We start from the raw sequence: 14144 nt of genomic DNA, 5'->3' as shown, positions 1-14144 counted from the left end.
TCCTCCACTACTCTTGTTATTCCTGATAAACAGCCTTCCACCCTCTCATCTCTCCTCTCCCATACCTGGACCTGCAGTCATGCCTCCTCGCAAGGTTATTATAGTTTTTCGATTTAATTTTAGTTTTTATTTCTATTTTTATTTGAAATTCAGTTTAGTTTCTGTTTGTTTTCAGACTTGATTTAGTCGTTTTTATTTAGTTTCAGTTTAATAAAAAATACATATATTTTGTTTTTATATTATTTAGTTTCAGTTTTAATCTAGTAGCCTATGCGTGGAAGTCTAGGAGCCATTTATATGATGTAGGCCTGTAGTTTTTTTGGGGGGGGATGTCACTTCTTGCCACTGGGGGACAGTAATACATAAGGTTATGGGCCAGGACCATAGACTTGGATAGACATATCATCTCTGTATCTGTGTCATGATGGCGTCTGTGAGAGCATGGGCAGCGCCATTGAGGCCATCTCCATCATGAAATAGTTAATTTTCTTCTTCACAAGTAAAATTCATTGGCTGATCCGTCCTGATGACCCGACTGTCACGACTCTAACTGGGTCATCAGGTCATGCTGACCGGATCATCAGGAGGGATCAGCAAATGAAGTTGGAAGTCCCGCCCAGTTGACTAAATCAAAATGGCGAAAGTCCTCAATGGCGCTGCCCATGCTAACACATTCTATTTGCCACTAAAGGACTCCATACAACTCTATGGCCAGGGCATAGGTTTGGTTAGGTTTAAATTATAAATCAATCCTAATGTGACTTGGATTTAAAGGATAAGCGCCTAGACTGGTGCAAGAAATATGGTGGAAGGAAACTCTCTTGCCCATGTTTACACCAATCCAATGCTTTTTTAAATTGAGTAGTAGATATAAGAGGAATCAAGTACCTTTATCTGACAGAGGAAAAACAACACATGAAGTCATGGCACATTTGACATGTTATGTTAATGTAATATTAAACATGTATCACTGACTAACCCCTTCAGTGTTAACAAAAAACAACTGCAACAACAGCAAAAACATAAGCATTACAACACTTCTTCACAAATCTATCAGTTCACAGCCAGCCAGGTTGTGTGTGTGTGTTTCTGTTCAACCTAACAAGATTTTCTGATTTATCTTCAAGAAGACTTTGCGTTCCAGATAGGTGGTCGTTCTGTTTCTCAAACACATTGATTTTCTCCACGAACGCTTGGGATACAGAGACAGAAACCAGATCCAGTGCCACAGGACACATCTTTAGATAAACAGCCATGCTGTCTTAACAGAACTGGGGAGGTGACTTACCCCTTCCATGTATCTCTGCTTCTGCAGCTCACACAGGGCACTTATTGTCCTGCCGGGTTGACCTTCCAGCTGGACAGTGACCTCAGACACAATCTTCGATGCGAGGAAACTACATTTCTGAAGCACTATGGTCGAGATGCTTGCTGGATTCATCGTGCTGGCATCTTCCTGGGGTCCTGCTGCTCCACTGCTGTACTCTCTGGTTTGCTGAAGTACAAAATATTCTTCTTCCCTCATCAGTGGCTCCATCTCTGTTGAGTGATGTGCCAGAGACACACTTGGGTCATCAGATAAGCTGCTGCAGGGGTTGGATTGAAGTTGGCTCCCAGAGGATTCAGTGTGCATGCGAAGTGCTCACGTACTGACTTCAGGAGGACCTGTGCCAACTGTTTTGCAATAGTAGTTGATGGCAAGTGTGCCTCAAGATTGAGAAGGCACAACACCACATCAGACAGCGACTGGCTGTCAGATTGAAATTGTTCGGTGTGGATTGCGAACTGCATCAGAGAGGTTAAGGTAGAGTGGCCAGACAGAAGCCACTCCTCAGTAAAAGGCACATGATGGCCTGCTTGGAGTTTGCCAAAAGGGACCTAAAGGACTCTGACCATGAGAGACAAGATTCTCTAGTCTGATGAAACCAAGATTGAATTCTTTGGCCTGAATGCCAAGCATCACTTCTGAAGGAAACCTTGCACTAACCCTACGGTGATGCATGGTGGTGGCAGCATCATGCTGTGGGGATGTTTTTCAGCGGAAGGGACTGGGAGACTAGTCAGGATCAAGGGAAAGATTAACGGAGCAAAGTACAGGGAGATCCTTGATGAAAACCTGCTCCAGAGCGCTCAGGACCTCAGACTAGGGTGAAGGTTCACCTTCCAACAGGACAACGACCCTAAGCACACAGCCAAGACAACGCAGGAGTGGCTTCGGGACAAGTCTCTGAATGTCCTTGAGTGTCCTAGCCAGAGCCCGGACTTGATCCCGATCGAAACATCTCTGGAGAGAGCTGAAAATTGCTGCACAGCAATGCTCCCCATCCAACCTAACAGAGCTTGAGAGGATCTGCAGAGAAGAATGGGAGAAACTCCCCAAATACAGGTGTGCCAAGCTTGTAGCGTCATACCCAAGAAGACTCAAGGCTGTAATCACTGCCAAAGGTACTTTAACAAAGTACTGAGTAAAGGATCTGAATACTTATGTAAATGTGATATTTCAGCTTTTTATTTTTTATACATTTGCAAAAAAATATACAATAACTGTTTTTGCTTTGTCATTATAGGGTATTGTGCGTAGATTGCTGAGAAAAACTATTAAATCAATTTTAGAATAAGGCTGTAATGTAATAAAATGTGAAAAAAGTCAGAATGCGCTGGATGTCAGTGAAGAACGCCGTCTAAACTCCATGGATCCCTGTGGGATTCCTGGGTCAGACAGCACAACTCACCACTCCAGGCCAGCTTCACGGCAGAGCTGGGCTCTGAGGCTGAATCACACAGCTCATTGTGCTCCGCAGTTCTTTTGATGAGATAATTTTTTTAAAAGGGCATAGTTAATCACTTTAAATCAGGCTGGAGGAATGGCTGTCTGTGTAAGCAGGTTCAGAGGTGGGTGGGTGGACGGATCTCACGACATGCAGACCACAGTGCTGAGCAGAATTTTTTGCCATTGTTTTAAATGGTCAGTGAGCTAGGCCATTCAAACGCGAAAGTCATTACCTGTGCACTCTCTCACACAAATACTTTCATGTGTTACTTTCATCAACAATACATCAATATTTCAAGTCATTGTGCTACATAATTGTTTGTATTACACTCTCCATTCTCTCTCCCATCTCTTCCCTCCTCAGTTATGTGGGCCGTGTTGTGGGTAACAGCCTTCAGGCCCAGAAAAACAACCCAGAGATCAAGGTCCGCAGCATCGACCCCATCCTGGTGGGAGCTAGAGACAGACTAGAACATTTCAAACCGGTATGTCTCACTACCACTGTTTCTCCTTCCCTTTGACATGTGACTATGTGACTGTGAACTTGACCGCTGATGACACCAACATCAGTTACCATCCTGATACTTCTTCTGCAAACTTAATCATATTCCTATTTCAAGTTTGTACAGAAATGTTGTATGAGGACAAATGTTGGAGTTGTATTCAGGGCAATTATCTGCAGGCATATGGATCTATCGCACATCTCTAGTATGCAAACAGCTGTGTGTTTCAGGGCCATGCCTGTTGCACTATATTATCAAAGATACTGGTACCTAACCCAAGATATCACATCGGCATTGTTTCCAATGGGAGCAAATGAAGCATAGTGGGCAGAACAAGCAAGGAGGTGGGCAAAGCATGTGTTTCCATATTTACGTTGGGGAACACCTTTCTGTAAATTGTGTGTGTGAAATAACTAAATTCGTCACAGCACTCCTTCTAAACGACAAAGGGTCAAGTCTATAAAGTGCACTCTGTTCATAACAGATTCTAGTTTGGGGAAAAGATTGAATTGAGATCAACTTATTCATCGAAGAAAATTAGCAGAATGTCAGCCAAGTTTAATCTAGCTCCATTTTCTCACACTTCCGCCACTGGACTTCCTCACATTGCAATATTTGGTGGTGAGTGGAAGTTCCATACAGATGCTTCAGATTTATACATCCTGTGAGACATCTGGCTCCTTCTTCTGTCTGTGATATAATGTTGGTTGATGTCTCTGAGTTAACATTGGACCTGGGCCTACTGTACTGTTTTGGGTTCTGATGAGTCAGTGGAGTGGACAGGACCTTTCTGTCTGGTCACACGCTCTCATCTGGGCCCATGGCACTGGGATGAACCAGGTCAGAGGTCACAGATGGCGTGTCGTCACTGAAATGGTGACTGTAATGCCTCCAAGGATAGCTGCTCCCCATCATGTGAAAGAGGGATTAAGAGGTGATGGATAGGCGGACCGATGTATGCAGAGCGACACACCCATGGTAAAGGGAATAGGGGAGTTCACATCCTTTCCACATAGATGCTGTTCAGACCAGTCATGGTAAATAGATTTGTGTGTTATTAGACATTTTTTTATGCCTTTTTTATTGCTCAGTGCTCGGTACAAATCACGCCATTGGAGGGGATTCAGACGTGCGTCTCTGGAGGACTGAGAGAGAGGAACAGGCATCCAACTAGCTCAAAGGCCTGAGGACATGCCAGACAAATCTGACCAAACTGTCCTTGTGGACCCATCACAGATACTTAGATAGATATTAAATCAGCCAGTTACACCCCTCAACCGCTCAGGCATTCACTGGGACATTCACTATGAGAATGGAACAAAATAACCCAGCAATGCATCGTAGATAAAGGACCTCAATGCAAAGCATCATGGATCATGGAGGAGGAGGCTGTGGGGTCAGCGTGGCAGGAAGGAGGGGTCACACAGTGTTCTGTATGTTTTATTCAGCCAGTTATTCTAACCCTGTCTGGCTGCGACCTCCTCCCTCCTCCCCCTTCCTCTGCTGTGTTTGTCTCTGAGGTAATTGGTGGTGTCTCAGGGGCCTGACCTTGTGCAAATAGCCCTGTCCCTCTGATAGATGCAGTGTGAACCCAGTGCTTTTAATGGCTGGATGCCCACGGAAGCGCCAGCGATTTCACAGCTGGGAAAATCTGGCCCTCAGCGACGTGAGGATAGACATTGCATAGGAGTTGCATTATGTCTGTTTCATAATATGTTTTCCGCTTATGTCATTACCTACACCTCGAAGTCTAAGAGTTCAAATAATGTTTTAGCTGTTGACCAAGGTGAGTGCTTAGAGCTGGAGGTGGGTCCTTCAATCTGCTGCATCATTCCACATATACCCAGTAGATACACTTACAGACTAACACGTCAGCAGATACAGAAGAGACACAAGGAGCATTGAAGCCAGATTCTTGTTATGTAAATGTCCTTTAACCTAAATGTTCCTTGAGCTAGAAGCCAAAACAAATGTTCCCCTCCGCCTCTCTAGAGAGGCTTTATGCAGACTGCAGAGTCAGAGGTGCTCAGAGAATAGTCCCTCCTTGCCTGGCTGGTCTGCCATGAGCTCTGTTCTGACCTTTGTGGGGCTGAAAAGTTACCAGTCGGGCTGTGACGATACCAGTATCGCAAAAAACATTTCATGGGAAAAATTTAAACACGAGGCTGACCAAACTTTTTAGTCCTTTAAATACATGCTGTATGTAAAATATTGTGTGCTATAGCTTGGAAAATAAATGCCACTCTGGATGACAACATAATGATGCTTGTTTCCAACATTAGGGTTGTTTTCCTTAAGAAGTTATATCCGCTTCGTGCTTTGTTTCCTTGCCACGATACTAACGAGTATCGCGATACTGGTATCGTCCCGGCTCTAGCTACCAGACCCGTTGAGTCCTGTTGTGCTGTGTTTGTGTCTCTCCCCCAAACTCCACCCACTGTCTCTCTCTGGTACTATATTTTTCTGTATACTTTCTTTTCATTGCACATTCGTTTTCCTTTCTCTCTTTAACCGTTGTCTGGTCTAATACTCAGAGTTATGGTATTGTCTCGCTTTGTTAGAAGTGTCCTAACAGGGCTCTGTGTGCCCAAAATCTTTATCTAAAGTTGGTCACACAGTGTTATACAGATAAAGGTTTTAATCTTTAGCCAACATTATTCACAATTACTATATTCTGGTTGAGTCAATTCTTAATAAATTAGGTTATCTGGAGCCAGTTTGAAGCAGAGTATACCCTGTGAAGCCATCAGATCACCTCCCATGCTTGGTGTGAGAGCAAGGATTCCCCTGTTTTCACCCCAGACTAATGCGATAAGCAATGACCATGTCGGCTGTTAGCGTGGAGTTCTAAAAAGAGGGATACTTGGTGTCCAGCCCATTGTTCCAGCTGTTTTTGGGAGGGGATCGGGGAGAGAGAGAGGAGAGGCACACAGCTCATCTGGCCCTCTGGGAGCCATTTAACTTCTGTCTCTTATTACTTCATTAAAAGCAGACGTGACTGGGTTTGTTTCTGTGGGCCGGCCCAGCCTGGCCCAAACAGAGCAGTCTGTCTCTTCAAAGCAGCCAGAGGCTGGGAACATCTATCAGAGAGGTGGGGAGGGGAGTGGAAACCTAAGGAGTCAATGTAAGCACTTTGAGGTGGCTAAGAGCTCAATGTGAGAGAGAAAAGTGATTTACAGGATTACATGTGTTTTATGGCCACTGTACCTGAGGGGAGAGAGAACGTTTATAACGTTCACAGCCAGTGCCAGTGTGCTTGTTTTTCTAACCCTGACTGGGACCCTGCTCGCCTCTATAACTAACAAATCACACGCAAGAGATTAGATTAAGACTGTTAGATTTTCCCCATGTGTACCAAGGTTAATTTGAAAGGGAGGAATCTTCAACCCCAAAGAAGGATCTCATTTGATTTCCTGCAGAAGGCATTAACCTTCCTTTTTGGAGTTTATTTCAAATGTCTACTTTGAAATAATAAAGAATCCTCCATGGATTTCAGAAAGCCTGGATTTATTTGCTGTGATAGCTGCTCTGGTGATAGCTGCTCTGCTGCTCTGGTGAGGTCGAAGTCGAGGCCTGATCTGGCTGACATTGCTTTGGTTCCTTTTGACCCGGTCGGGACCAGAATCATGTTCTGAATAATACAGGAAATACACTGTGGGTTTTCACAACATTGCAGTGTCTGTCTTAAAACATTAGCTATGTTGGCCTTAGCCAAGTGTCTATCATAGTACAGCGTAAGATCCTGAGATAACAACGTGTAGAAAGAAAGAGAGAAGAGAGAGAGAGAAAGAAAGAGCTTCGCAAAACAAATACGAGAAAATTCTGCATTTGAAATCAGTTCTTGACTGTTTATCCCAGTTGGTGGGTCAATTAATCATGTGGAATTAGCATCATGGAAAAGCACACTCAGCAAATTAAGGTTGAGGCTCACTACTTTTACACAGTTCTCTTTTTTCTATGATAATTTATGCATGAGATTTATCTTCTACGATCAAGTAATATGCACGCTCCCCGTGCCCTGTGGGTTTTCTCATTAAAAATGATTTATGTATCATCTTTTAGTTATTAAGATTTATAAGATATATGTATTTTTGTGCATGACAATATTTCCTTTTTTGTCTGTTTAAATATTACTGACTAGCCATGAGACTGGGGGTGTAACGGTTCACCAAACCCACGTTTCTGTATGTACAGTATCAGACCTCAGGAAAAGACCCAGATGCAGACAGTTCGAATCACAGATGTTTATTAACAAAACAGGGGGCAGGCAGACGACAGGTCAAGGGGCAGGCAGAGGTCAGTAATCCAGGGCAGAGTCAGACAGGTACAGAATGGCAGGCAGGCTCAGGGTCAGGGCAGGTGAAACAGGTCAGGGTGTGACATACATTGTCTTCAGAAAGTGTTCCTTGACTTTTTCCACATTATGTTGTGTTACAGCCTGAATTTCAAATGGAATTCATTCCAATTTTTTTGTTACTGGCCTACCCCCATAATGTCAAAGTGAAATTATGTTTTTCAAAATGTTTACAAATGAATTTAAAATGAAATGCTGAAATGTCTTGAGTCAATAAGTTCAGGAGTAAAAATGTGCTTAACAACTCGCATAATAAGTTGCATGGATTCACTCTGTGTGCAATATTAGTGTTTAACACTAATATTTTTGAATGACTACCTTAATTTTTGAATGACTATTTTAATTTTTGAATGACTGTAAGATCCTTCAGTCAAACAGTGAATTTCAAACACAGATTCACACCACAAAGACCAGAGAGGTTTTCCAATGCTTTGCAAAGAAGGGCATCTATGGGGTATTGTGTGTAGATGGGTGAGAAAATATATATATTTAATCCATTTTGAATTCACGCTGTAACACAACAAAATGTGGAATAAGTCAAGAAGTATTAATACTTGCCGCTTTTTGGGGTCACAGTTCAGTTCGGTTTTGGTACAGCACGAAAATTAAATGCCATTCACAATGCTCTTGGCATTGTCTGATGCTGCGTTTTGAACCATGTAGGAGGTGGGAATTTACCAGTTGTGAAGTCGGAAATACTTGGATGGATGCATTCATGGGATTTGAACTCATTGAGAAACGCTGATTGGCTAATGGCCAACAAGCTGCCTCAACCATAAATTAAATGTACAGCTATCATGCTTGTAAACAAATTCTAGAGTTCAGAAACCACATTAATAGATTACTTTTTATAATGTTTTGTTGTTGCATTTAACTACCGGAAATGACATTTCCTTAGTAGGTGACATCAGAGGTTACCATGTGGGAGAAGTGGGTGCTAAGGATGATAGACGAGTTTCCCAGTAGTAATTACCAGTTGGAGGGCCGTTCAAGTGGATTCCCACTTCTACCTTGGTTACGACTGCACCATGACACTGCCTCCTTCAGTGCCAGATGTGCACTTGTTACTCTAAAAGGGGGCGTGTCTGTAGCACGGTACATCTCCCACTCCGTGGTAATGTGATGGGCTGTCACTATTAAGTAAGCACAACACAGGGTGCATTGGCCAATTCACTGAACATTTTGGCTTTGGCTTGCTTATATAGAGTGGGTACTACCTGTTTGCTGAAATAGGTGCAAGAGGGAAGTTTGAAAAGTGGCTCGAGAACTTTCACGAGGGGCTGCCTGAAACCCCCTATTCTCAATCACCGAGAATGGGCACATATACATGACTATAAACCAAAGACCGTAAAAAATATAAACATAGCCTTATTATCCCGCTTGTAATTTATTTGGCCTGGTCAGAATCAGCTGCTTAAATGCAGAGGGGTAGACAATGTGCTGTTGTTTCTTTGTGTTTCCGTCTTGCTCCGGTATACTGGGGTGATGTTGGCGTAAATCGTACAGAACTAGTTCCCGGCTTCGCCTCCCAAAAGCACAGTTTGAAATGCTCCAGTTAAGATTTGAATTTTGATTAACATGTGCATAGGCTTTAGTTGTTTTAACGGAATAACCTGAAATGTTTTTTCAGCTCAGATTTATTCAAGAGGTATAGATCAGCATAGTCATAACCTATAGGCCTAGTGCTTTTTTTATATTAATTCGGGTTCACAGTGAGGACCATTTGGTAAGAATACGTGTACCGTTACACTCCTACATGTGACCCATGAGTCTTAAATACATACATATGTGAGTCTGCCAACACACACACGCACACACATGCATTAAGTTAGAATAAAAGCCCCCACCGATAGTTTTGTTGAGTCCCTCTAGGATGGTTGACGAGAGAGCTTTTTCAGTAATTCTTCATGAACAGACTAGCAGAGGTTTTAATGAGCTAACACTGTTGTTATGAAGAGCATCCATCCTCCAAAAAAGCATATTAAGAAGCAATCACAGACACAGGAAGCCAATTAATGGTACTGTAAAGACTTAATGTTCTCCAGACACACACATATAGATGGGAATAATCACCATATAGATGTGTACAATCACACACACACACACACACACACACACACACACACACACACACACACACACACACACACACACACACACACACACACACACACACACACACACACACACACACACACACACACACACACACACACACACACACAATGTGGGATGCTGTCATGCAATTAGAACATTTGATGCTGATGTGATTCTATGTGAACACACAGCGCAGTGTAAAATACATGCCTGCCTGCTCATGTGTTATTACAAGGCCTAGTACTAGTACCAATTGTCCCAGTGGGTATCATACAATATTCATTTGAAAGGAGACATTAAACATGTAATTATAATAAAACCAGAATATTATGGAGAAAGGCAGCGATTATGGAGAGAGGTAAAGTTTGAGCAAGAAAATATGAAACTAGAGAAAAGGCAAAAGCATGAAAAGATAGGTATAGAGCGATTGAATAAGGAATTTGTAGGCCTATACGATTGCAATGACACCTCAGTCAGTGTTCAGACTGCCCGAGAAGATCCAGGTCTTTTGTGTTTTCCAGACCTTTTCAATGACACTACAAGACAATACAATATGCTCACATTCAGATTTTCAGAGTGATTTCCAACAGGGCAGTACAAATGAATATACTATTCGAAAAAGACAATCACTTGTTAGTCAGTGTAAAATATGAATGTAGCCACATACAGTACCAGTCAAAAGTTTGGACACACCTACTCATTCTACAATGTACAATAATAGTGAAGACATCAAAACTATGAAACAACACATATGGAATCATGTAGTAAACAAAGAAGTGTTAAATAAATCAATATATTTTGTATATTTGAGATTCTTCAAAGTAGCCAACCTTTGCCTTGATGGAAGCTTTGCAAACTCTTGGCATTCTCTCAACCAGATTCACCTGGAATGCTTTTCTTACAGTCTTGAAGGAGTTTCCACATATGTAGAGCACTTGTTGGCTGCTTTTCCTTCACTCTGCGGTCCAACTCATCCCAAACCATCTCAATTGGGTTGAGGTCGGGTGATTGTGGAGGCCATGTCATCTGATGCAGCACTCCATCACTCTCCTTCTTGGTCAAATAGCCCTTACACAGCCTAGAGGTGTGTTGGGTCATTGTCTTGTTGAAAAACAAATTATAGTCCCACTAAGGGCAAACCAGATGGAATGGCGTATTACTGCAGAATGCTGTGGTAGCCATGCTGGTTAAGTGTGCCTTGAATTCTAAATAAATCACTAACAGTGTCACCAGCAAAACACCCCCACACCATCACACCTCCTCCTCCATGATTCACAGTGGGCACTATACATGCAGAGATCATCCGTTCACCTACTCTGCATCTCACAAAGACACAGCGGTTGAAACCAAAAATCTCACATTTCCACCCGTCTAATGTCCATTACTCATGTTTATTCGACCAAGCATGTATTTTCTTCTTATTGGTGTCCTTTAGTAGTGGTTTCTTTGCAGCAATTTGACAATGAAGGCCTGATTCACGCAATCTCCTCTGAACAGTTAATGTTGAGATGTGTCTGTTACTTGAACTGAGTGAAGCTGTCACGCATGCTCCCGCTCTCCCTGCATGGCGCTCTAGGGTGCCAGGCTGCCCAGCATTACGCACTCCTGCCACCATCATTACGCAGACCTGCTTCCCTCGTCCCGCGCATCAGCGATTCATTGCACTTACCTGGACTCAATCACCTGTGTTATTTCCTCCCCTATATCTGTCTGTTCCCCAGCTCTGTTCCCTGCTTCAGCATTAATTGTCATATGTCGTTGTGTTTCCCGGTTCTGACACTGTTCCTGTCCTGTTCCATGTCTGTGCTATATTAAATGTTCACTCTCCGTATCTGCTTGTCTACTCCAGTGTCGGTTCTTACAGAAGCATTTATTTGGGCTGAAATTTCTGATGCTGGTAACTCTAATGAACTTATCCTCTGCAGCAGAGGTAACTCTGGGTCTTCCTTTCCTGTGGCGGTCCTCATGAGAGCCAGTTTCATCATAGCACTTAATGGTTTTTGCGACTGCACTTGAAGAAACTTTCAAAGTTCTTGAAATTTTCCCGCATTGGCTGATGTCTTAAAGTAATGATGGACTGTCGTTTCTCTTTCCTTATTTGAGCTGTTCTTGCCATAATATGGGCTTGGTCTTTTACCAAAAGGGCTATCTTCTGTATACCACCCCTACTTTGTCACAACACAACTGATTGGCTCAAACGCATTAAGAAGGAAAGAAATTCCACAAATTCACTTTTAACAAGGCACATCTGTTAATTGAAATGCATTCCAGGTCACCACAGTACCTCATGAAGTTGGTTGAGAGAGTGGCTCCCGAGTGGCGCAGCGGTCTAAGGCACTGCATCTCAGTGCTAGAGGCATCACTACAGACTCTGGTTTGATTCCAGGTTGTATCAGAACCGGCTGTGATTGGGAGTCCCATAGGGCGGCGCACAATTGGAACGGCGTTGTTTGGGTTAGGGTTTGGCCGGCGTAGGCCGTCATTGTAACTAAGACTTTGTTCTTAATTGACTTTTCTAGTTAAATAAAGTTTAAATAAATAAAAAGGAGAATGCCAAGAGTGTGCAAAGCTGTCATCAAGGGTGGCTACTTAGAAGAATATAAAATATATTTTGATTTGTTTAACTCTTTTTTGGTTACTACATGATTCCATGTCTTATTTCATAGTTTTGACGTCTTCACTATTATTCTACAATGTAGAAAATAGTAAAAATAAAGAAAAACCTTGGAATGAGTAGGCGTGTTCAAACTTTTGACTGGTACTGTAGGTAGAGGTCAATCAGTTGCAGCTACGTTGCCGTGATTCCTCTCTTACACAACATGTAATTGATTTAAAGCCATATATAGTTAACGAGCCTTCTGAGTTGATTAGGCCATAGACACAGCCGGGGACATTTAATTGTCTTTTTTCAACTCCTTCACTTCTAGCCCTTATGCTCCACAATCTAGCTACAGTATCTCTCCACACAACGTTTAACCGCAGCCAATCGTTTTTCTCCCTGAACTCACGAATATGGCTATTAAATTAGACTTTTCATTTGTGGAAATGTAATTATATTATACAAGGTTTAATGTGCTTATCACACCTCACAGGGTCTCAATGTAGTGGGACTCTGAGAGGCTGAAGTGGGGGCAGGGAGGGGGCAGAGGTGGGCCAGGGTTTAGTTTAGTACACGATGAAGGAAAAATAATTGTATCTTGTTGAATACTTTGGGGTACATGAACTGACACCTAATCACTTAACCTGTGCGGTATCAGCAATCAGTAAGATTGGACCTTGTGCTTAATGAGTAAGTGGACTGTAGACCATGATCAGTTACCTCATCTCAATGGGAAATGCAAAGCACTTTTATAAAATGTGTCTACTGTACAGTATGTGAATCCAAACAATTATTTCTACTGAACCAGCAGCATTAGTTTTAAATCATATCAAATTGGAATTCCTAGTCTGTGGGTGATATTTAGGCAGTGCAAAAAAGTGTTGCATTGTCTCCAGTAGGGCAGCAACATAATCTGCCTTTCTGCTGTAGTAACTGCCCCAGAGGCAGCAACATCACTAGTGTGCCCTGTGCTATAGAATATAGCTGTTACAGCCTCTTCATCCAATAAATCCTTGCATGTTGAGGGTATGGAAGATCAGATAAATCTTGCGTTTTCACCCTAACCCAAAACATCACTGGTCGTTGTATGAGTTATGACCCGTGGTCATTTGAAACAGCCCACACACCGTCCATTCCTCTGTGGCTCTGTTCTTATAATACTTGGAGATGCCATTCCCATTCCCTTTGAATGGGCCTCATCAGGTTTTCACATAGTTTCCTTTCTGGTGGTTGTGCAGTAGTTGCTGATGTTTGTTTTCCTCATTTTGTTTCACTTGTCAGATGAACCAACATTTGGAACAACACACATGAGTCTATAGTTGTTTATTGCTACCTTTTGTTTAACAAGAATGCCCTCATTTGTTTTTGTGATATTGATCTGTGCAAAAGCAAATATTCCCATTCACAGAGGACAAGTGTTTTATTTCACCATTATTTAACTAGGCAAGTCAGTTAAGAACAAGTTCTTATTTTCAATGACAGCCTAGGAACAGTGGGTTAACTGCCTTGTTCAGGGGCAGAATGACAGATTTTTACCTTTTCGGCTCAGGATTCGATCTTGCAACCTTTCGGTTACTAGTCCAACACTCTAACCACTAGGCTACCTGCTGGAGACCCCCAGTACTCACAGTACTACACTTCCTGACACAGGGCTATTTTTATTACTGATGAATATGCACGTGTTATGTCCTATGTCAATATTAACTTGTTTACAACAGTGTGAGTATCCAAATATGTATTGTGTGCTATTGCATTCATCTGTCTATTTATTGTGTTTTGCTTGAAAAGTGGAACAGTGCAGAATTGGGTGTGGCTTATTTT

The 14144-nt window shown here is 42.4% G+C and overlaps 1 protein-coding gene across 3 annotated transcripts in view; it reads left to right on the top strand.

Annotated features, from left to right (window-relative positions):
- LOC115192524 (glypican-5) overlaps nucleotides 1–14144 on the top strand; it is a 136438-nt gene that overhangs the window by 86214 nt on the left and 36080 nt on the right. For all 3 annotated transcript variants that reach the window (XM_029751137.1, XM_029751136.1, XM_029751138.1), the window contains one exon: nucleotides 3135–3255. In XM_029751137.1, the coding sequence (XP_029606997.1) occupies nucleotides 3135–3255 (121 nt within the window). The remainder of the gene's footprint in view (nucleotides 1–3134; nucleotides 3256–14144) is intronic.

The sequence above is a fragment of the Salmo trutta genome, chromosome 4, assembly GCF_901001165.1.
Source record: "Salmo trutta chromosome 4, fSalTru1.1, whole genome shotgun sequence".
NCBI lineage: Eukaryota > Metazoa > Chordata > Actinopteri > Salmoniformes > Salmonidae > Salmo > Salmo trutta.
The sequence above is the reverse complement of the archived record's forward strand: the minus strand, read 5'-3'. Positions and strand labels throughout refer to the sequence as shown.